At 50.7% G+C, this 24963-nt stretch overlaps 1 protein-coding gene across 1 annotated transcript in view; it reads right to left on the bottom strand.

Annotated features, from left to right (window-relative positions):
• Positions 1-2462: 2462 nt before the first annotated feature.
• PFDN1 (prefoldin subunit 1) overlaps positions 2463-24963 on the bottom strand; it is a 65682-nt gene continuing 43181 nt past the window's right edge. Inside the window, exon 4 of the mRNA XM_040975231.1 lies at positions 2463-3213. Within this exon, the coding sequence (XP_040831165.1) occupies positions 3130-3213 (84 nt within the window). The 3' untranslated portion in view covers positions 2463-3129. The remainder of the gene's footprint in view (positions 3214-24963) is intronic.

The raw sequence follows: 24963 nt of genomic DNA, 5'->3' as shown, positions 1-24963 counted from the left end.
AAGCCACGTTCTAAGGGCAGCTGCTGCCAGAAATCACCATCTAAGGTTTCTAAAGTTCTGTCCAGGCTGTCAGCGTGTCACAGGTGATGTAGCATCTATCTTGTAGCCACCCACTGTGTCGCTGTCACTTCTCCGCTCCGTGAGCACTGTCCTGCAGGGATGATAATGCCATGTCCACTGCCCATCTAGGGCTCCCTTACTTCCACTGTGGGGGCGGGGCAGCTAACAAGACTGCTGTGCTGTTGTGGGAGACAGTCAAAGGCCAGATCTGGGGAAGACCATGCAGGAACAGGTGGGCTATTTCTGGAGCTTACAGGGAGAACACAAACAGGGCTCCATCCCCCAGGGGGCAGTGGCCCACTCTGTAACCTCTCCTTGTCCACAGCTTCTCCTGCAGGAGGATGGGGCCTGGGCAGGTCAGCTGGGCCAATGCAGATACCACCTGCCTGGAGCACTCCTGCTGGCTGGGAGCATCCCACGCCCTGCGTGGGTCCTTGGCTATCCCGGCTGGGATGGGTAAGAGGGACTGGCCAGGTCTGCAGAGCCAGGGAGGCTGTGCCCTGCCTGGATGGGAGACCCCAGCCTCACTGGGAGGGGGGAAAGCCTTCCTCACCTGTGAATTCCAGAGGTGCTCACAGCTGTGGCCTCCAGGCCCACATGGGCAGGCTTCCTTGGTGGGGTCCCCACCCATGATGCTGAGGGGGCCATGGGCATGTGGACTACAATTCAGGCTGTGCCACAGGAAGAGGAAGAAGAGGAAGATGCTGGGGACGGGAGAACCTGGAAATGCTCCCCACACCCCAGTGCATCCTAGCCACAGCAGCAGGCTGTAAATAGGAGCTGCCACAGCTTCGGAGCGCACCAAGCTCACAATCAGCCAGCTCGGACCCTGGGCAGGGGGAAGAGAGGGTTAAGGCGCTCAGAAGGCGCTCCCAGAGAGATGCAGGCAATGGTCTGCGGGGCTAGTACATCCTTTACTGCCCTCTCTCTCACGGAGCACAGCCCTGAGCTGGCTCAGGTTTCCAACTCGCTCTTTGGAGACACAGCACAGGCACTGGTTGGCCTGGCCAGGCTCTCGGCCTACCTGCTCCATCAATGTAGGCAAAGCCAGGGCTCCTGCTGTTTAGTGAGGGCTCCAAGCCTCTCTGGAAGGGATCCTGATGGCCATTTTTTCATCTGTGGTATCAGCCTGGCTCTATCTATAGCAAGACTGCCAGGCCCCCACAGGGTGGCAGCCATGAGTGTGCTAGTGTCTGCCCCTGCCCAGGGCCAGGTGAGGCCAGTCGTCGTCCCCCACACACCCACCAGCAGGAACAAAAGGTGGCCGGCGCTGTGCTTCCTGGCTTGTACCTGCACAGGGGCTGGGATTTACGCCACACCGGTCTCACCTCTCTCCCCCTCCCGCAGTGTACGTGGTGGAAGACCAAAGAAGAGACGACCTGGGCCCGTCCACCTGCCTCACAGCCTGCTGGACTGCTCTCTGTTGCTGCTGCCTCTGGGACATGCTCACCTGATTGGCCTGGCCTCCTGTCCCGCCAGCTCTGCTGTCGCCTCCGATCGGTGCGCCTGCCCATCTTTGACTGCTCTGATAAGTGACTAGTTCTGCAGACACCTACCTTCAACACTAGGGGTTCTAGATTAGCAAGGGTTGCTGCTGTTTAATTCAGTGACTTGATCTTTTTAATGTTCAATCCATTTCTTACTGATGCCTAACAAATGTGCTAAATGATGTTCCTTTGTTTTGTTTTTGGCCAAAGGCTTAATTATGAAATATTTATAATTTTTAAACTACACACTCAAAGTAATGGCAAGATTAAGACATACCACTGAATGATTTCTCTGATAACACCCTGTATGTTTCAATAAATTTGTCCAAACCTTAGTTGTCTAAGTTATTCCAGAATATCTCAGCCACCTAGGTCTGTATGTTTCCAACTCCCTTGCCCCCCCCAGGCTGCAGCGCAGCTCACCCGAGCAGGAGCCACATGCCAGGGCTGCAGTGCCCTCTGACTCTGGCCACTGCGGGAGTACTGTGGCAGGTCACAGTCTCAGGCCACCCCCAAGATGGACTCAGCGCAGGGCACTCGCCAGTCAGCTCGCACCGGCTTTGACCCAGAAGTCAGGAAAGGCACCTGTAGTACCTGGGTATGCTAAGGATTCCTTTATCTTCACCTGTCAGCCACACCGCCTTTCTCCACTCTGGCCACAGGGTGGCGCCAGGCTGCCACAGCAGAGAGTCAACTCACCTTTCTCAGCTGGTGACAGCTCTGCCTTCTTCCAAAGCAGTGACAGCTGACACACATTCTCCTGGAGACTGAAAAAAGGTTCCTTTTGTAGCATCTATTTTGGGGTGAAGGTGCACCCCCCCCCCCGCTGTGCAAACAGCACAAGAACGCACCACTGCACATATGCGGACCCTGAGCCCAGGAGCACAAGGGTCAGAGAGCACACAGCACAGGGGCTGAGTTCTGAGTCTTTATTTTCTTTGTTTTTGATGTAATTTGAAAACTTACACAATTTAATTTTCAGTAATGGCTGTGTTTTACAACTGGCTTTAAGTAAATTCTTAAAAATCCCAAACTGGCTTTCCTGCACAAGTCAGTCCCCGCACCCACGGTCGAGTGTCAGCCCCAAGATATACTTACTGTCCCCCAGGATAGCCTTGGAGGAGCTGCATGTTCGGGGGGGGGGGGGGAGAAGGGTGGCGTTGTTACCAGCTGGTAGGGAAGGTGGGACCAGAATTTCCAGACAGTGAGGAAAGAGGGGGGGCAGGATGGGACCCAACTCCCCAAGAAGAAAGGGGCTTCACCGTGCAGGGAGAAGCTGCCAGCTGAGCCCCCCATTGCCTCCGCTGTCTCCAGCCTCAGCTCCAGACATGTGGCCCGAGTGGAGGTAGTGACCAGTGTCCCTAGGGGTGGGCTCAGCTAGCCGTCCTGGCCCCTCCATTCCCCCTAGGAATTCAGGGGAGAGAAAGGGCCTGGAAAGGAGTGGCAGAGCCAGGATTTAAAACAACAGCACAGGGTAGGACCCGGAAAGGGGTGCAGGGGGTTGTAGAACAGTGGGGTTGCTGGGCCGTGCAGACAGAATGTCCATCAGGGCACCTGGCCAGAAGTGGAAGTCTGGAAGCTCCTACTGCGCCCTTCGAGCCATCAGCATTTCCCGGATGTTGTCCTCCGCTTCCTTCACGCTTCGTTCCAGGTAGGACTTTTTCTGCTACAATGAGAAACAAGGGTCAGGACCAGGTGATCGAGCCAGCCTGGCACATACAGCTTTGATGCCCAGGAGTGCGACTTCTGCATGATGAGTGACTTCCAGGAGCACGCTCCCTGCTGGGAGTCCTGGGTAGGGACAGGGAGCCTAGAACAGGAAAGACACAAGCTGTGTGGAAGATTAGGGGGGCCCTCTTCCCCCAGAAGGAAGCTGACTCTCAAACCAGGCGTCTCGGGACATGAAGTACACCAGACAAAGGCCAGGACATTCCAGGACCAAGCTCCTGTCCCATAACGCACCGTCTCCTCTCAGGGTTTTCCATGGCCTGGGCCAGGCGCCGCAGCTGAGCCCGTGCAGGCTGCTGCCCAGCACGGAGGCTCCAGCGCTGCATCCCGCATCTGCCCTGAGGCGGGTGAGTCAGGAGGAAACCTGCTTTTCTCATGAAACTGCTCCCTGCCAGGAATCCAGGACAGTGACACATGGAGCACAGCAGACCTTCTGGAAGTGTTCCTTTTACCCCATCTGGGCCCTAAATTAAAAAGCTCAACTTGGACAAAGCACTCTGACTGTTTTCAGGAGCCACATCTGGCCCAGGATTCAGATGAGTCAAAGGAAATGCTGTGTGCCCACCAGCTGCCCTGCAGTCACCCCAGGAGGGCCTGGGGCCTCAGCAGCGGCTACATTCCCACTCAGCAGACATGCGGTGACGGCTCCCTTGGAAAGGAAATGACTCCAGAACATTCAAAAATAAACTACTTAAGAATACTCTAAATTACTCCCTCTCCAGGCACACACACTCTGCAGCCAGTAACAGGTGTCTCCTGTGTATCTCACACCTACCCTCTTCTCCCCAAGTGGCCCTGGGACCCAAGGGTGCCAGGGACCAGTCAGCACAGGGACCAGGTGAGCAATGCATTCCTGTGCTTCAAGCAGCGCCACAGCCTACTCTACCAGCCTTGCCTGGGACCTGATTCCACCCACCACGATGGCAAGTTCAAGCCACCTCCCACTTCTCCAAAGACTTACTAAATAACATATTTCAAAGCTGCTTCTTGGGGCCAGCACTGTGGCCTGAGGGTTAAACTGCCACTTGTAATGCTGCTATTTCATGTTGAAGCACCAGTTTGAGTCCCAGCAGCTCTGCTTGCAATCCAGCCCCCTGGTACAGCACCGGGGAGACAGAGGCAGATGCCGAAGTGCTTGGGCTCCGGGGACCTGAATGGGCTTCCAGGCTCCTGGCTTCAGCTGACCCAGACCCTGGACATTGCTATTTGGGGAGTGTACCTGTAACATGGAAATTTTTATTTTCTCTCTACCACCAAACTGCCCTCCTCCCTATTACTCTGCCTTTGAAATAAATTTAACATTTTTTTAAAATTGACTTAAAAGGTAGAGTGAACAGCGGTAGATAAAAAGAGGCAAAAAGAGATGGTCCATCAAGTGTTTATTTCACTATGCAAATGGCTGTGATGCCCGGGCCCAGGCCAAGGCCAGGCGCTTCCTCAGGGTCTCAGGTGGGCGCAGGGGCCCAAGCACTTGGGCTGTCTGCTACTTTCCCAGGCACATTAGCAAGGAGTGAGACTGGAGGTAGAGCAGCCGAAACTTGAACTGGCATCGACATGGGAAGCCAATGCTGTAGACCATGGCTCAACCCACTGCACCACTGCAGCAGCCCCAACAATTGTTTCAAGAAGCTTTTTTTTCCTATAGGAGCCGATTATGTTATACACAGATCTTCGTTCCTGTGTGAACCTCTGACTCGGGTCTGACCTCTCCAATTCAAATACCCCTATGATGGAAAAAGCCCTGCCTTCCTCATCTCTGATTTGTCCAACTCGCACACAATCCTTATGACACACAGGAACTCCATAAAAGTTCAGTGACCATGACAACAATGTAATGGCCACAAACGCAGATTGTTGCTAGGGAATTTTGTTTAATTACACTTCTTGGGCTGGTACGGTCCTATCGCTGTGCTATCAAAGTGGGAACATGGGCTTCCTTTGATAAACGATCCCTAGACTTGACTGGTGGCGAGCTGGAAAGAGACAAATACAAGTCCTGACACACCACTGAGGAATGCACACATGCCGGGTGATAGCGCCACACTGCACCTGGAGTTTTGGGGCCCCAGCCCCACCGGAGCTAAGGTCAGGGCCAGTGGAGTAAGCAAGGTTCTCCCGTGGCAACAGCCAGTGCTCAGGACCCAGGACTGCGAGCCCCGCCTCGGCTCACTTGCTGCCATGCTAGAGACTGGCATACCCGGTCATCAGCAAGGACGTGCTGCCCCACTGTACAGGCCACGGGCCAAATTCAGTTTGTAACCTCAGCTTTAAAATGTAGCTATGGGGCCAGTACTATGGTCTAACACGTACAGCTGCTGCCTGCAGCACGAACATCCTGTATAGACACAGGGTTCATGTCCCAGCTGATCCACTTTTGATTCAACTCCCTGCTGATGACCTGGGAAAAGCAGAAGACAGTCCAAGGGCTGAGATCCCTGTGTCCATGCGGGAAACTTCAAAGAAACTATTGGCTGCTGGCTCCAGCCTGGCCCTGCCCCACTTGTAGCAGCCATCTGAGTGAACCGGTGGACAGAAGACCTCTCTCCATCTCTGTTTCTTGTGGACATTTTAAAGTTAGCATTCTATAACACCTTTTCCTTGTCTTGACTTCCATTTATATCCTATTTTTAAATTATTCCAAATAATACCTATCTTAAATCTTTCAACAATTTAATACATGGATAAGTCTAAAACGCCTAATTCTAACAAATGGGGATTCCTAGCATGGGGGGACCCCTTGTTAACTTTACTTCCATGGCTCCTATTTCATCCCAAGCACATCTGAGCCCTCACAACCCCTGACCGAGGCACCTGCTGTGGACTAAATTGCATCTGACAAGGAGACAGATAGATGTTCTGATCCCTGCTCCCCATCAGTGACCTGATGAGGAAACTGTCTTCACAGACGTGGCCAAGGTAGAATGGGACTAGACTGGACTAGAGTGGGCCCAAATCCAGTGATCCTGGTTCTTAAAACACAGACAGAGAGGGAGGGACGGAGGGAGGATGAGCGAGCCGAGAGACATCACATGTTGGAGGCGGCAGAAATCAGACTGTCCATCTACAAGGCAGGAATGACGAGGGCTGCCAGCAGCCACCAGAAGCCAGGAGAGGCAAGAACAACTCGGTGAGAGCAGCCTGGAGCCCTGAATTTTGCACTTACAGCCTCCCTAACTATGAAACAATATGTTTCAGTTGTCTGAAGCCTGCCAGTAAGTGGCCAGGAAATCAACACATCACCTGAAACGAGGGGTGTCCACAGAGATAGTCTATTCCAGGGTTCATCGAGTCTCCAAGGACCCCCCTCTTCTGCCAAGGCTCTGACCCCAATGAGCTGCAGGGACCTGGGGGGATGTCCTTGAAAGCTTACATAGTCTCCAACCTGACTGTGGTAGAATTAACCTACATACAAAGGAGGCTGTGTCCGAGGACAAAGAAAATTAAGGAACAAACTTAGTCAGAACGATTCCGCCTTCAATCTTCATACCTAGTCCTAACATGATTGGTCAAGCCGGAAATTCTGTGAACCCAGCCCTCCCCATTTCTGTAAATGACAACTCCACTCTTGCAAATGCTTAAGACTGAAACTTTGCGGCATCTCAGATGTTCTTTCCTTCACACCTAATATCCAACCAAACCTGTTAGCATTATATGAAAATATACCCTGAATCTCCTGAGTTCTCACTTCTTCCTCATATGATGGCCGGCAATCTTGAAACATGCACAGCCTGTCCAGGATCCAAGGTGAAGCCTTTTATCTTGGTCTGTCTGAGCTGCCGTAACTCAGCATGTCCAGTTGGGTGGCTTCTAGCCAAATGAAACCATCTCCGAGTGCTGGGGGCTGGATGGCCCAGGGAATCTTGGTGTCCACTGAGGACTCCCTTTCTGGTTCAGGGTGCTGCCTGCTGTGTCCACACACAGCTGAAGGAAAAATGAGTTCCCGTGGGACTGTTAGGAAGGACACTAATCCTACCCACCAGGTGCCACCCTCGTGATGCAGTTACCACCTCCCGAAGGCCAACACCTAATGTCACCTTAGCAACAAGGATGTCAACACAGGAATCTTAAACCTTGCCTGTGGTGCTTCAGAACCGTCCGAAAGCCAGGGGTGGCCACTGCCCTCGGAGTCCCCCCGCCATCTACCCTGTCTCACTCCTCCGGCTCCACGTGCTCCTGCAGCCCACCAGGGACGGGCCCACCTGGTCTGTGCTCTGTCCCAGACACCGCAGGATGTGTGCTCTCACTGCCCTCAGGTCTCTCACACGCCCCCAGATCCAGATCGCATCCAGCCCTGTTCTCTCTGCCCCGACTGTCCCCAGCAGCATTTAGCGGCATCAGAGGCAGTGAGCACTTGGCTGGCTTTGCTTAGGAGACAGAAAGGCCAACGCAGCCAGGACTTTGTTCTGTCCCTTGACAGACTCTTGGGGTCAAAAAAAGTGCCTGGTGCCCAACAGGAGTTCATGAAGCTAAAGAAAGGGTATCTGCTATGGGAGACAAGACCTCGGTGCTCCTTTCCAATCTCCCCCCCCCCCGCCCCCGCCAACACAAACAAGTGAGGACCATCTGAGGTCACCCAGCAGGGGACACCAAGGCAGACACTCTCCAGGGCCCACCAGTGGGTTTGGCACTGACCTCTGACCCCTGCTCTTGCATGTGCATTTACTTAAAACTCAAACCTCACTGATCCCGCAAGCGGCACCAAAGCCTTGTTCCTACAAACAGAACCGGCCCAAAGCTTTAGCAGGTCAGCCTGCAAAACTAACCATCCTCGTTTCCCATATGCCAGCTCAGAATCCCCAAGAAGCAACCCCTTCTGGGCCATGTGCATCTGGGGACCGCATCTGGAACTCAAACCCTCCTCCCGCAACACCACCACCACCATCCCTACCCCCGCAAGGCCCTGCGGCTTCTGTGGCTTCCTTTGCTGAGCCATTTCCCTTAGAAACCTTTCCTTCGGAAATTCTTCAGGGGGAGCAGCCAAGAGCTCAAGCGGGCGACATTCTTGTGGGCCTTGTCCTGCTGAGAAACTCTGAGACTTCCTGTGGGCCCCAGCTGGACCAGGGAAATGACACCGCTGGCGTCACTGCTCACTAAGCTGAGGTTCTCTTTTCTGGGAGTTAGAGAGGGGGACCAGGGTTCCCCATGCAGCCTCTCACGCAGAGAGGAGAGAGATGCAAGGCCCCAGAACTTCCCTGCCATGACACAACCTCTTAGATCCCCGAGCTAACTGGTCCTCATGCCCTGTTGACGCACTCGCCAACAGGCTTTTTCTGTTCGAGGAACTGTCTCCAGCCTTCCACTGACAAAGCGGTCCTGCCCTGTGTGTTTGGCCTCTCTAACCTCTACTTGCTCAATTGCAAAATGAGAAGGTGGCCCATCCCAAACACCCCAACTTCTTTGTTAAATTTTTTATTCTCTTTTCAATATCGCCTACAAAGTTGAGAAGCACACCCAAGTGGGCCCCCAACCAGGGTGGGGAGGGTCAGCCACACAGGAAGGAGGGTGGGACAAATATTTCAGCATTTTTTTCCCTGCTGTGGGGGAGGAGGCTGTTCCTTGCTGTCAAACTACACACCCGGGGATGGCGTCATCTGAAGACGCCCTATAGATCCCGACGTGGGGCAGAGTGTTCCAAGAGTGTTACTTGAGTGGTTTGGGTGGTTATGAGAAGCTAGTTTTGTTGCACCAGGGTTGAAATAAATCTTTCCAAGGTGTATTGGTTGATCAAGTCCACCCTAGTTCATCCACAGGCTCAGGAACATTCTGCAAAGCTTGATCAGTAGAACTGTCCAACCAGTTCTGCTTCACCTCCTCTGATGAGGCAGCTGACATCCCCTGCTGGCCTAGATGAGCAGGCTCGCATGTCCCCCGTGTGCACCTGGGCGTGCTGTCCACTGCACAGGCATCAGCAACTGAGGCGGCCCAGTCCCAATACATGCACTCCAAGGTTATACGGTCTAACTGGGGAGTTCCCCAAGAAACCTTGCCTGGGGTGACCTCAGACTTGACTCTTGTGAGCACCAGCCAGTGCAGGGTCAGGTTCAGTCTGTAACTTGCACCAACCAACACACACAAGATGGATGCAGCTACCTGGTCAGTTCTGCTCCAGCTCTATATCACACTCTATATAGGTGCTGTGGCCTAGCCCAGCCAGCCTACCACAGACCCAGTCCTCACGCCTACTAGTGGGTGCCGCAGCCTAGTCAGAACACCCCAACTTCTCTTCAGCCACAGACCCCCATCTTCAAATGTACTGCCTAAAAGGAGGAGAGGAGTGCGGAACATGGTGAGTTACTGCCGTCCCAGGGACATGTCTGGGGTTCCCTGCTGTCTGGGTGCCCTGTGAGATCCTCTGCTTCGAGTCCCTGTTTCTGACACTGAGTTTGATCCAGCCAGGCCACCTGCTTCTGTGATAAATTCACATGGTCTACTTCTGCACATCCCTGCTAACCTCTGTCTCTCCCACAGCTTCCTAATAAGAAACCGAAGAGCCTCACTGATCCTCATGTTCTTTCAATCCACAGAACTGCAAAGTTGGGCCAGCACAGTGGCTCGATAGGCTAATCCGCTATCTGCAAAGCCTGCATCCCATATGGGTACCAGTTCTATTTCAGGCTGCTCTGCTTCTGATCCAGTTCCCTGCTTAATACTCCTGGGAAAGCAACGGAGGATGGCTCGAGTCCTTGGGACCCTGCATACACATGGGAAACCCAGAGAAGGCTCCTGGCTTTGGACTGGCTCAGTTCCAGGCCTTGAAGCCATTTGGGAAGTGAACCAGCAGGAAGTTCTTTTTCTGTAAAGATTTCAATGTAAAAATGAATAAATAAATCTTTGTCAAAAACTTGTAAAGTGGTTGGAAGTGGGGCCAGACCTATGCTGTAGCACGTTAAAAAGCACCACCTACAGCGTCAGCATCCACATGGGCACCAGTTCATGTTCTGGTTTCTCTACTTCCAATCCAGCTCCCTGTTTATAGCATGGAAGAAGCAGTGGAAAACAGCCCCTGCACCCACATGGGAGACTCAGAAGAAGGCCCTGGCTCCTGGCTTCACTCTGGCCCAACCCTGGCTGTTGTGGCCATCTGGGGAGTGAAGCAGTAGATGGATGACCTCTGCATCTCTTCCTCTCTCTCCCTAACTTGTGCTTCAGATAAGTAAATAAAATTTTTTTTTTAATTTCCTGTGGGCTGAGGTATTCTTGCTAGCACACATGGGACAAAATGTGAAAGGAGACATTGAAAAAAGGAAGAAAAAGGAAAAAAGACAATGAGAGGGTACAAAGAATGAGAAAAGGATCTGCCAGAGACCAATGGGCACTACGGAGCTGGATGGGGGCTGTGAGGGGGAGCAAGAACGCACATGGCCTGAATGGTGAGAAGCGCTCGCCAGAGGCGGGAAAGGCAGGCGAAACCTGAGCAGAGATTTGAAGCTAAGAGACTGGATACTGATAATCCAAGGACAAATTTGCTTGTGAACTCCTGTGTGATAGCCACATCACCACTTGAAAAGGAGGCTGCAGGCAGCTGCTGAGCCACACCACTGGGAGACAAAGTCAAAGTCAGAGAAAGCAAACTGACACAGGAATCGGGAGACAGAGAAAACTCCGTTGCTGTCCTTTGCATCTTCTAGAAATATTTCAAAATGTGCTTCAGAAGTCTCAACAACAGGGACAGAAGACAGTGTCAGCTCAGCAATGCCATTTTCCTCTCGGGCGTCTGTCCACCTGCTATCGCTCGGACACTGCTGCCCCGTGGGGGGACAGACACCCTAATTCCCACTTACTGCCATGCTGCTACCGACTGTCTCCTTCTGCTGAGAGCAACCTCTCCCAAGGCCCTTAGCTACGCAGACCCATTACAGGGAAATTCTGATTTCCTAAGACTACCTGAGGTCTGGGTGGTCTCTACCCAATGTGGCCCTCCTGAACACATCAGCTTCACTTAAGACTTGCTGCCTGTGGTTGGTGCTGTGGCTCAATAGACTAACCCTCCACCTTTAGGTGTCAGCATCCCATAAGGGTGCGGGTTTGTGTCCCAGCTGCTCTACTTCCCATCCAGCTCCCTACATATAGCCTGGGAAAGCAGCAGAGAATGACCCAAGTACTTGAGCCCCTATACCCACGTGAGAGACCCAGAAAAACTTCCTGGCTCCTGGCTTTGATTGGCTCAGTTCTGGCTGTTGTGGCACTTAGGGAATGAACCATCAGATGCAAGCTCTTCTTCCCTCTGTAAGTCTGCCTTTCAAGTTGCTGTCCTGACACACAGGCCAAGTCTACCAGACAAGCAGGAAAGACAAAGGAGAGCGAAGGCTCACAGTGAAGCACAGAGCCCTTTATGAAGGGGCAGCTGCTCCGGTGCTCATGGTACATACCTGCCCGCATCAGCAGCCCCACAGCCCTGTGCAGGCCTCAGGCTCAACAAAGGGGGCACAAACAAGCCCGGAAATCCCATCTAGCAGCAGGTAGTTGCAAGAGATTGGGACATGTGGGTCACCCAAGATTAAAGGGAAAGGGAACTTAATCATCACCTAAAATATCTAAAGCTATTGCTCTTAAATCTGGCCCTTACACTAGAAGCATCAGTATATTCCAGAGCCCAACCCAGGCACACTGAACTAGGAATGTGGGTTGGGGGTAGGGTCCAGCCATCCATTTTGATAGCTCTATAGGTGACTGTGATGCAGGCTGACCAGCTTCTACATCTGAAGTTTGCACATTTTTTTCTGGAAAGGGCCAGATAGTATTTCAGGGTGATAGGGTTGTCTCTGAAACAACTGCCATCTGGAAACTCCATGACCACCAAAACAGCCTCAACAATATGCCAACAAACGGATGGGCATGACTATGTTAAAAACAGTCCACTGGATCTGGCCAGCAGGCTGCAATTCACAAGTTGTTCTTTAAAGGAGACAATTCAGAGGTTTTAATTTTGAATGACAGCTGCCTAGTGAAAGCTTAAGTTTCCACCCAACCTTCCTTCCACTCATGCAGCTCACTATCCAAACCACTTCTTTTTCCCTCACATCCAGAGGCTTTAAGTTCATGGCCTCGTGCCTTGCCATGCCGCTCCTTGCTCTGTGCTGTTGCGTGCTGATCCCACTCAGACCCGCCACTTTCTTGTTAAAGGCTCCTTTTCTCCCTCTCCACTGTACCATCCAATAAGACACCCTCACAATGTCGACTACAGCCCGTCTCAGCCACATGGAATTCGGTCACACTGCGACCTCACCCACAATCAGAAACTCCATCACCTGTGAAATATCCATTTCCCCGTCACTATGCCTCACGTTCTGGCAGGGCGCTCCTACCAGAAATTTTCCCTTCCAAAGTTGCTTCAACCTCATCACTGTGCTTCTGCAGCCTTTCCCCTCCCACCTGGTGCAGCATCCATAGTCCATCACTTACTCTCCCTTTCTCCTGTAGCCCCCTGCCCCTTGGCCACACCCACCTGGCAAGACGCCAGTCCAGGTTAAACCCAACCAATCTACTGACCTCACACTTGTAAGCACACAGCCAAACATTGCTGGAGACAAGCACGTGGCTGGGCGGGCACTCATCATGGGCTGGAAACTCAGCGTTCTTGCTGCATCCTCTCAATTGCTCTCCAAAGAACTTACTTCACATACAGCCTTGTCTCCTCGGATCTCCTAGACTCCTTTCTCCCCCTACCTAGGAAAACCAGCACCACCTGACGTGAACCCCACCCCTTCCCACTGCCAAGTCTGCTGGACGCATGCACACAGCCTCTTCCTTTTGGCACAACGGCCATGTGTTTTCACAGGAATCAAAACCCTTCTATTTCTGCCTTTCCAGAAATTCCACCCCCACAGTCATCCTTTCTTTGCAATCTTGAGATCCCTTTCTTGGCAAGATCCTTTTTGATGAGGCAGATCATCCAAAAAAGCTTCTTGACCCCACAGTCCCCCGTAGGCACCGCCCTCTCTCTCTCTCTGCCTCGTAGCAAACTTAAAGCCACTATCAGCAGCCACCTCCACTTCCTTCCCTCAGACCTCTCCAATCACATTTCCATTTGCTCTGCTCTGCTCAGCCCACTATGGTCCAGGCCCAAGACTGCTATGCTGCCCAGAGCAACGGTTACTTCTGTTTTCTTCTTACGCAACCTGTCACCAGCTTGCAGCACAATTCTTGAAATACTTCCTTCTGCTAGCTTTCATGACACCACACCCTCTTTGCCTCTTACATCACTGGCTACTCTTTCTAAGTTCTCCCATGATGACAATCCCACTGCTACTCAATTTCTAAACATTGGCATTTACCAGGGAGCTGCCTAGCACGTCTCTGCATCTTAGAAGTTCTCATCTAGTCTTATAACTTAAAACATTATTATGATGTCTAAATACGCATCTCAAATTCTTACCTCCTGTTAATTCCAGGCAGACATAATAACTTCATTACAAAATGTATCCTCTTAGATGTCAAACCCATTCTTAATATGTTTAAGGCAAACACAAGTGAACTACAGTCACCCCTCCCAGGTTTCCCAACCTCAATGAACTCATCCAACTGATTTAAACACACACACGCACACATGCACACACACACAAATCAAAAGTTCCACTATCCCTGAGCCTCAAACCCCATCTCTCCCATAAGCAAATTTTATGATTTTACTTCCAAATACATTCCCAAATCACGCTTTTCCTTCTCACTCCACTGCTACCTTCCTCAAGAGAATTCCCACAACCTCTGGCCTGCATGGATACTTTTACGCATACGTTGAGTTAGGTTTTACTCAAAACCCATCATACCTGGAATAAAATCCAAGCTCCTTACCCTGGTCAACAGGACTTAGGTGAACAGGCCACCACCAACCTTCACAACCTCATGACCACGTTGTCCTTTCACATGCTTAAATGATTCCACCAAACTTACTCAGACCTTGAGACAGTAACGCTATCTGCATCCTCTACCTGGACTATCCACACGTCAGGCAGCTGCTCCTTCTCATTCTGCTCTTCCCCGAGACCTCACCTTTTCAGAGGTCTTTCCAAGTAAAAGCAGATCTTCACTAACTCCCCAGATAACCCCTTCCCACATGGCCGTTTCTGGCCCCTTGCTTGAATCTATCTCAGCATACGCTGCCTAGGAGGATGGATCCTACCTGACTTGAGCACCAGGAACAGACACACCTCTCAATGTACTCTACAATGATGGAGCACTTGCTATGTTTTTGGCCCAAAGGGCACCAGGATCACAGCAGTGAGTCACCAACTTATTCACACAAGTTACTCTGGGAGCAGACACAGAAACTACCATTGTCATAAAGTACAAGGGAATGGAGGAAATACCTGATAGAAAAAGCCAAGGAGAGACAGGAATTCCCTAGGTGGAGGTGAAAGTCAGGGAATCGGTGAAACCAGGTGACAGGTCAGTGTGTGTAAAGGTCAGAGGCCACATCACAGAGCAGGCAGTGTTCAGGGAATTGAGTGCTGGTCACCAAAACGGAAGCAAAGGGAAGAGATGGAACCTGTCAGGCGAGGCTGGTGAGACTGAATCCAATCATTCAAGGTCTTTAGCCATGCTAAAATTTGGTGTTTCTCTTACATTAAAAAAAAAATTATCTGAGGGCCTGGCGTGGTAGTCTTGTGGCTAAAGTCTTACCTAACATGCGCTGGGATCCCATATGGACACCGATTCTGTCAAACCCGCTTCCCATCCAGCTCCCTGCTTGTGGCCTGGGAAAGCAGTCAAGGATTAACCCAAAGCCTTGGGACTTTGCATCCGTGTGGGAGACCCGTAGGAGACAAGGCTCCTGGCTCTGGACCAGCTGAGCTCCAAACGTTGCAGTCACTTGGAGAGTGAATCACTGAACGGTGAAGATGATCTTCCTCTCTCTCTGTCTCTCCATTTCTCTGTATATTTGACTTTCCAATAAAAATAAATAAATCTTTTAAAAAAATAATAAAAAAGAAAAAAGGAAAAAAAAACCACTTCTAAATGAGAAAAATTATTTGAAAGGTAGCGCTACAGAGAAAGGAGGGGAGGGAAAGAGAAGACAAGAAAGAGGGGGATGGGCCTAGTGCCATGGCCTAGCAGCAAAAGTCCTCATCTTGAACATGCTGGGATCCCATGTGGGCGCCAGTTCTAATCCCGGCAGCCCCACTTCCCATCCAGCTCCCTGCTGGTGGTCTGGGACAGCAATCGAGGATGGCCCAAAGCCTTGGGACCCTGCACCTGTGCCCGTGTGGGAGACCTGGAAGAAGCTCCTGGCTCCTGACTTCACACTGGGGCAGCACCGGCCATTGTGGTCACTTGGGGAGTGAATCATAGGATGGAAGATTTTCTTCTCTGTCTCTCCTCCTCTCTGTATATCTGACTTTGCAATAAAAATAAATAATATTTTTTAAAAAAAGAAAGAAAGAAAGAAAGGAAGGAAGGGAAGAGAGAGAAAGAAATGAGATATGGAGAGGTGGGAGGGAGAGAGAACTTATCCACTGGTTCATGCCAAAAATGGCTGCTACTGGCAGGGCTGGGCCAAGCTAAAGCCAGGAGCCAGGAGTTTCATCCAAGTCTCCCACGTGGGTGCAGGGAATCCAGGATTTGGGCCATCTTCTACTGCTTTCTCATGCACAATAGCAAGGAGCAGGATCAAAAGCAGAGCAGGTAGGACTCAGACAAACATAGGATGCCAGCGTCACAGGTGGCTTAACTTAATCCCCAAGTTTCAGTATTTCTCTTGAAGGCATTGGAAAGCAATTGGCTTATAAGGTAAGAGTGACTGAAATCAAATTTCCACCAAAAACAGACTACCACTCAGGGTGAAGCTGAAAGAATGAATCAGAACAGAGTTGCCCAGAGAACGTCTTTTGAATTACATGTGGGTAATAGTCATGCCCAAGACACTGATCCCCGCAGTGCGTGGAGTGGCCAGGTGCATTCAGGGTTGCCAGTCACTGAGGCAACTTTCAGCAACCTCAAGCACCTTGCCCACTGCGTGCCATAATGTAAAAAAGCTGAGGAAGCACTGCAGTAGCGGTGCAAGCATGAATGCTGGGAACTTGTAGCAGCTCATGACGACAGTCTTGGAAGGAGATGCTAGTATCCTGACAGTGGCATTGGAGAGGCAGAAAAGATTCAAGAAATATTCAGGAGGAAAATCAACTACAGGCTTTAACTGTCACATTGATTACATATCAAAAATCATGGGGCTTTGAGAGATGGTGTCAAGGGTGACCGCCCCATGCCTATCTCGCCTGCACACTGAGAGGGCAGCACCAGTTGCACCAGCAGAAGGAACCCCCGAGGTCAGTTCTGGAGAAAACTGGGTCTTGAGATCTGTTTTGCACTAGGTTTCAGGGGCCTGTGAGACAGCCACATGAGAAATGAAAAAAAAAAAAAAAAAAAAAAAAAAAAAAAAACCTTGGGACAAAAGCTCACAGAAGATACCTGGGCTGCAGGTTCCATTTTGCATACAAGTAGTAGTACAAGTCACGAGAAGGGATGGGATTCCCAGAAAGAACACAGTAAGGGGACTCAGGTTTCAAAAACTTCAACAATGTTAGATTGGAAGGAAGGGGAAGAAATAATCACTAATACTGAAGAGGAGGGAACCTGCGTGTCACTGACAGCAAAGGATGAGCTCACTGGGTATCACCGGATGCACTCGAACAGGGACAATGTCAACAATGTGCTAAAAATGGCTGGGGCCGGAGAGGGGAACCTCTGGGAGATCTCAGGATTGCAACACGGAGACTTGACCCTGAAGTCCCCTCAGGGAAAAAGGACTGGTATCTTCACAGCCACACGTAATCCTCCAGAGTAATGCCCACGGAATGCTACGTCAGGACCCATGAGCTCACCGCCTACCTGCAATGGGCTCCAGTGGTCCAGCACTCGGTTACAGAAGCGTTGGTGTAATGATGTCAGGACAGTAAGTCCTGACTAATGGCTGAAATGCTGTATATATTCAGAAACCAAAGGAGCAAAGATAATGTCTTTCAGAGACCACACAGTGTCTCACAGCTGAGCAGTTTGTGCAGCATAAATGTACTAAAAGGACACTAACCAAATCAACCCCGTCACTTCGGGAACTAGCAACAACAATCAGGAGAAAGGAGCACACAGCACCACCACCACCATCCAGCACCCAACTCCTGGATCCTTGTTTTCTTTCTGAAGCAACCTAATGAACAAATGAACAATCACAGCCTACGGATAATACACTTCTTAGTTACATCAAATCTGAATAAATGTACACAATACAGGAAAGCAGGAAGCTTCCCATCCCAAACCCTATTCTTGGGTGCACCTATAGGTGCTACAGCCTGGATAAGTCTGGCCTGTTCCCAACCCTAGTACCCATGAGTGTTGTGGATGTTCCATGGTCATGTCTAGCTCAGCCCTTCACCTGTCCCAGCTCTTGAGCAAACTAGCAGGTATTACAGACCCACAGAGGTGAGCCTACATATACCTCCACAGAATCTGACAGAGTACACAAATTTTTTCCATTTTTTTTCTTTTTTTCCAGGATTAAAATGTATTTGTCAGGGGATTGGTGTTGTGGCGCAACAGGCCAAGCCACCAGCTACAATGTCAGTATTCCATATGAGCACTGCTTCAAATCCTGGCTGCCCCACTTCTGATCTGGCTCCCTGCTAATGTGTCTGGGAAAGCAGCACTTGGGACTCTGCTATCCATGTGGGAGACCCAGACGGGAGTTCCTGATTCCAGGCTTTGGCCAGACCTAACCCCCAGCTGTTGTAGTCACTTGGGAAGTGAACCAGCAGGTGTAAAATGTCTCTCCCACTGGCATGGACGGGCTCCTAGAAGCCTGGGGGTGCGGGCTTGCAGAGGACCAAGTGGGATGACACCTGTAGGGCATGTGGGGATCTAGGAGTTTGCACCAAGGCAGGCAGGTGGGGGAAGAGAGAAGAGCCCTAGGTTAGTGTGTGGACCAGGCTTGGGGAACTGTGAGCGTGCTCAGATCTTGGGTGGGCAGAAGGGTAGAGTCCCAGGCTAGAACCTGTACCAGAAGACTAAGTCTGGGGACCCATGTAGCAGCTTGGATTCCTGGTGGGTGGGCAGAGCTCCAGGCTAGCACACCACTCCACCGAAAGTGGACCATGCACTCACTCCCAGGTACAGGGACTGTGGATTGCTCAGGGAAAGGGGCATGGGGATGTGTGAGATGGGGTATGTTGCAGGAGAGGAATGACTTCTGGGGAACTTCCATTGACAAAGTCACTGTACTTGCAATTAAGTGAGGGTGCTGAGACAGAGCAATATGCAATATGGAGGGGTAAGCTGGAAGCCTTTCTAGGTTAGATTGATGCACCTACCCACGTGGGAGTCCTGAGCCGGGCTAGTTAGCATGGATCACCTTCAACAATCACCCACCAGTGCACACTGGTCAGGGTAGGGTGCTTACCTGGCAGGGCTACATTACAGTACTCATCAGTAAGTGTCAGGACAGGGAACAGCAACATTAGGCTGTGCCATGACACTAACCAGCATGCGAGAGAACTAGGTCTGGGGTCAGATTCTGTGGAGGCATATGTAGGCTCACCTCTGTGGGTCTGTAATACCTGCTAGTTTGCTCAAGAGCTGGGACAGGTGAAGGGCTGAGCTAGACATGACCATGGAACATCCACAACACTCATGGGTACTAGGGTTGGGAACAGGCCAGACTTATCCAGGCTGTAGCACCTATAGGTGCACCCAAGAATAGGGTTTAGGGTGGGATGGGCCACAACGTCCACCACGCACACAAAGGCTGAAACAGAAGGAACAGACTATGTTGGGTAAGGGCCTAGCACCCACTGGCCCATGTAAGATTTAGGTCTGGAAGTGGGCCTGGTGGGGGAACCTGGGAATTCCCCCGGTGGGCTATAGCTCCCACTGGTGAGCATGTGAATCAGGCCTGGGTGTTGATCAGGTTGAGCAAGGCAGTTCCACTTGTCAGCAAGTATGTGGGCTGTGGGGGGTAGGGGAGGAGGAGGAGGGCAGACCAGGCAGGATTGGGCTAAACTTTTGTACACTGGCATGTGCTGGAGCCAGGATGTAGTGTGGGCCATGCTGGGCTAGGCTATCACATCTACTGGTTTGCATGAAAGCCAGAGATCAGGGAAGACTGGGCAGGGCTGGACTGCAGCACCCACTAGCGAGAGTTGGGACTGGGTGCAGGACGGGCCAGGTCAGGCTTCAGCATCTAATGGCCAAGGCCAAGACAGCAGAAGGGCTATGCCGGGCTGGGTAAGAGCAACCACTGGCACATGCAAGATCTGTGGTTGGGAGTCGACTGGTTGAGTACCTTGACTGGGTTGTAGTTCCCACTGGTGAGTGCAAAGCCAGAACGGGGATAGTAAACTAGGCTCGACATGACTACAGTATACCACAGTACGGGTGTTGGCCGGATTTGGGGTGTGCCAGACTGGGCTAGGCTCCAGCATCTGCTGGTGCTCTAAAGAGCCAGAGTCAGTGTAGGATGGGTTGGGTAGGTCTTTTTTTTGGGGGGGGGGGGCGTGGGGGGCTAGGTCTTGGCACCCAATGAACCACGCTGGGTATGGGAGTGGTTCTTACTGCAACACCCAACAGTAAGAGCCGGAATGGATGTGGGCTGGTCAGGCAAGGCCACTATTCCTGCCAGGACAGGAGATGGGTCGTCAGGATAGGCCAAAGACTCACCAGTATGAGCAATATCTGTCACTGGGAGGAAACCTGATAAAGGAGCTTGGTGAACAACTCAGTCAGGACACGGTCTCTGTAGGTGAACCCAAAAACCAAGATTGGGAGCAGCCCAAACTGAGCCAGGTTACAGTACCTGCTGGAAAAAGTGAGGGTCAGGTCTGGAGGAGGGCCAGGTTGGGCCAATTCACAACATCCACTGGTAGAACTAAGAAGCAGAAGAGGGTGCAGGACAAGTTGGTTTGGGCCGCAACACTAGCCAGTTCACACTAGGGCTGGGACTGGGGGCTGTTCAGGCTGGGTTACGCTGTTGGGGGGAGGCTGAGCAGAGCCAGTCTGCAGTAACTGCTGGTAAATGCCAAGGTAAAGCAGTCCATGCCAGACTTGCATACCACCAGCACACATAACACTTGTGGGGAAGGTGGGGAGGCAACGGGGACTTCCCTGTTGGACCACTATTCCCATTCGTGAGCATGAAAACTGGGACAGAGGGCAGACAAGGCTGGGCAGGGCTACAACACCTGTTGGTCTGCATGAGAGCTGGGGAGGGAGAGCCAGGCTGGGCTAAGTGACATGCATGAGCCAGAGTAACTGCAGTTTGGTTGGGCTTTGCCTCAGCATCAGTTGGCAAGTGCTGGGACTGGGAGTAAGTCCTGTCAAGTGAAACTACAGAACCATCTGGAAAGATCCAGGGCTGGGGGTGGGGGGGCTATTAGGGAAACTGTGAGCACCCCTCTGATGGCCTGCAGCTCCCACCGATGAGCATGAGAACTGGGGCTAGAGGTGTACCTGGAAAGACAGGCAGTAGTACCTGCCAGCCCAACCTGTGGGCTGGAAAGTGGGGTCAGTTGGGTTGAGTTAGGCAGCAGCAGCATCCACTGGTGTGTACAAATGTTGAATGGGATGCGGGACAAACCACACCAGTCTGCTACACGTACATGTCAGAACTGGGCCTCCACAGCTGCTGAAGATGGAGCAGTAGAAGGCATGCCTAGATGCACATGGGGAATATGGCAGGCAGTCCATGTGGACCTGCAGAGGACATCTAATTCCATAGCAGAGGATGGAGGGCAGAAGAAATTAACAATCCCGGTCAAGCGTTAACAACAAATATCTGGGCAAATGGAGACTTTAAGGTAGACTATATCAGCAAATGGACCTTGGAAGGATTTCCTCATCCTTGGAGCAACAAAATCTATAGCTCTACATCAGGGACCCTGGGATGATATCAAGCGGCCATCTCCCATCCCCATGTGCTGATGTGGTTAGGATGCTAGGTTCGGCTTCTCCCATTCTCTCCCCACTTCTCTCTATACAGAACAAAAAAGGAAAACTGGAAACAAGGTCTCATCTACCTTCTATTCCTAGACTCTTCCCCCAATCAGTGGTCCACATGGGCATGAACCTTCTCAACTATCCAATAACCATCAAAATAAAATTTTAAATTAAAAATTCTTTTTAAAAAAATTCTAAAAAATTTTGGGGGCCGGGTCAATGGCTCAACTAGCTAAACCTCCACCTCCAAGCATCAGCATCCCATGTGGGCACCAGCTTGTGTCCCATCCAGCCTCCTGCTTGTGGCCTGGGAAAACAGTGCAGAATGACCCAAAGACTTGGGACCCTGCACCCATATGGGGGACCCAGAAGAAGCTCCTGACTTCTGGCTTTGCATTGGCTCATCCCCAGCCATTGTGACCAATTGGGGAGTGAACCACTAGTAAATGGAAGATCTTTCTCTGTTTCGCTTTCTCTCTGTAAACCTACCTTTAAAAAAAAATCTAAGAGGGACTACAAGGACTATTAAAACTGTACCAACTGACCAGAGAAAGAACAGAATGTCCCACTATTTCTGTTTGTTCTGGTCTTACAAGAACACCAATGGGCAATGTTTACAGTGAAGTTTGGCCTGTAGGCATGGTAAAGAGGTAGGTGAGCAGGGTGTGTCTGCTTAGAGAGAAAGAAATGGCAACACCTTGCATTCCTAGAAGTGGAGGTGTAGCTGACTCAATCCAACTGGAGGCAGGGCTCCCATGCAGGTGTGTGTGGCAAACTCTGCAGTCAGGTTAACAGCGTTCTCTGTTCCAAGCAAGTCTCCAGAACTCCTATTTTCTTACAACTCAACATCATAAAAACTAACGGCCCAATCAAAACGTGAGCAAAGGGCTTGAAGAGATATTTCTCCAAATAAGTTTTGTTAACAGCTAACAAGCACATGAGAAATTATCCTGCATCATTAATTATTACAAGATACAAATAAAAGCCACAGTGAGGGACTGGCACGGTAGCCTAGCAACTGAAGTCCTCGCCTAGTCCTCGCCAGGATCCCATATGGGCGCTGTTTCTAATCCCAGCAACCCCGCTTCCCATCCAGCTCCCGGCTTGTGAGCTGGAAAAGCAGTCGACGACGGCCCAAAGCCTTGGGACCCTGCATCAGCATGGGAAACCCAGAAGAGGTTCCTGGCTTCGGATCAGCTTGGCTCCAGCGGTTGCAGCCACTTGGGGGAGCGAATGAACGGACAAAGATCTTCCTCTCTGCCTCTCCTCCTCTCCATAAATTTGACTTTCCAATAAAAAGCTTAAAAATGAAAAAAAAAAAAAGTTCTAGAATCAAGGTCCGGTACACTGGCCTAGTGGCTAAAGTCATTGCCTTGAACATGCCAGAATCCCATATGGGCGCCAGTTCTAATCCCGGCAGCCCTATTTCCCATCTAGCTCCCTGGCTTGTGGCCTGGGAAAGCAGTTAAGGACGGCCCAAAGCCTTGGGACCCTGCACCTGTGTGGGACACCTAGAAGTTCCTGAATCCTGGCTTTGGGTCAGCGCAGCACCGGCCACTGCGGTCACTTGGGGAGAGAATCATCGGACAGAAGATCTTCCTCTCTGTCTCTCCTCCTCTATATACGTATATATCTGCCTTTCCAATAAAAATAAATTTTTAAAACAAGTCCTAGAATCAGACAGCAGTGATGATTATACAACACTGTGAATCTTATGTGAATTTCCCATAAATTCTCAAAACAGGAATTCCCATGCTTTGTCACAATGCTGCACCCAAACAGAAAAGATTAGACATCAAAGCTTTATGTCTGAAACCACACAAAGCAAGCGGACTTCTTATTGAATTATTTTCATCAGCAAACCAGTCCACAGTCTACACAAGGACTTGAAGTAATACAGAAACTAACCAGGGTAAAACATACTGACATATTAATTTCTGTAAAGTAACTTTAAGCAGAAGCACCAACCATTTGGATAAATGAGTGAACTGGGTACTCTGGAAGAGCCAACAAACAAGGGCAAGGAAATTTCTATGTGATCACATTACTACTTTTCCAATCAAGTAACATATTTATACAACTAAGAAAATAAAGATACGGCAACCGGAAGCCCATAAAAGGGCCTGGAGGCAGTGAAAACAAGCCACGCTGCGGGCACAGTCGCATGACTCACGGCCCCTCCTCGCTGACTTGTGTAGGTCAACAGAGGGCAGAACTGGGGAACTACAAATGCACTCCAACACCAAGGGGCTATTGAGAAAGCTTTCCAAAAAACCTTGGCATTTCTCTCATTAAGACAAAGGAAACTCATTCGTAAACTCATCACTATCATCTAAGAAACTCTGTTCTCTAACTCTAAGCTAAACCTCCAGGTCAGGCAAGCAACCAGGAGCTCTGCTCACAGCCCCGAGTGCTCAGAGGATCATCACGGTCAGGCCCTCCTCACCCATGCCCCCAACTGCCCCCTGGCTCCATCCAGACTGATGCAGTACTCGGAGCATGATGACATCATCCAACAGGCCAAACGGCATAGCCACCACTTGTCCCCAAATCCCCACCCACCAAGTCACCATGGAACTGCTGTCAACAGAATGGCTAGCTCTGATCTAAGGAGCTGACATAACACCAATTAAATTCATAATGACACTACAGCCCTTGGCACATTATTCTGGGCAAACATGATTCAAAGGGTGGTTTTCACTCTGCCCTTTCTGCATTTTCCAGATGCGAGCCATGTAGAAATCACTCAGGATCTCTCTGCTCAAACCTGTGTTTAGGGGACTTGTCAATTTGTAAGTCTGAGAAAGCTTAGCTGTACAAGGCATCCAGCCGTGACATGTAAATCCCAATTCTGTTCAGAGGAAAAGTTAATGATCCAGTGGTTGGAGTCTAGAGCCTGAAATCCTGCTTTCCTCTCTGACCACCCTCTCTCCCCAATTCTGGCTTTACAGCGGTCACGTGACCTCCATTTCCAAACCACAGGGCAGAGGCTACCAAGTTCATGAGATGAGTGTACCACAAAATCTTAGACTATTACAAAATAAGAGCAGCAGCAGAAAACTCCCAGACCACCGGCACTTACATACTTGAGCCTTCTAGTTACTGTCACCATGGCTGTGTTAATGCTTTACACACAGTAAAGTTTCTGACCAAACTTACCAGGCATACATTGAAGCTACGAGTTCCTCAAATAAAACACAAAAGTTACAGATTCTTGGGGATGGTGCCATGACGTAGTAAGTTAACCCTTCGCCTGTGGTGCCTGCATCCCATATGAATGCCATTCATGTCACAGCTGCTCTACTTCTATCCAGCTGTTTGCTTATGGCCTAGGAGAGCAGCAGCAGACGACCCACAGCCTCATGACAATGCACCCTTGTGAGAGACCCACAGGAAGCCCCTAGCTCCCAGCTTCAGATCAGCTCAGTTGTGGCCATTTGGGGAATGAACCAATGGATGAAAGACCTCTCTCTCTCCTCCCCTCTGTAAAATCTGACTTTCAAATAAAAACAGACAAGGCAGTTTTAGAAAGCTTTTATATATTTGGTGTGTCTTTTTCCAATTTAAATACAACACACCACCTCTTATCTTTTTAAGCACCCGGTGGCAAAATGCCCAATCAATCAAGAACTGCTAAGCCCCCACCATTCACAAGCACTACAATCCTACGTTCCAGGCACCATGTCAAGTGACTTCGAAGTATTCCCTTCCTAGGCAGCCTTTCTAAAAGGGAGAAATGCTTATCCTCCTCACCCTGGTTTTCCTGAGCTCT

This window comes from Ochotona curzoniae, unplaced genomic scaffold (genome assembly GCF_017591425.1).
Source record: "Ochotona curzoniae isolate NIBS_2020 unplaced genomic scaffold, NIBS_Ocur_1.0 contig_1, whole genome shotgun sequence".
Taxonomy (NCBI): Eukaryota; Metazoa; Chordata; class Mammalia; order Lagomorpha; family Ochotonidae; genus Ochotona; species Ochotona curzoniae.
Note: the sequence above shows the minus strand (reverse complement) of the source record. Positions and strands in the feature narration are given on the sequence as shown.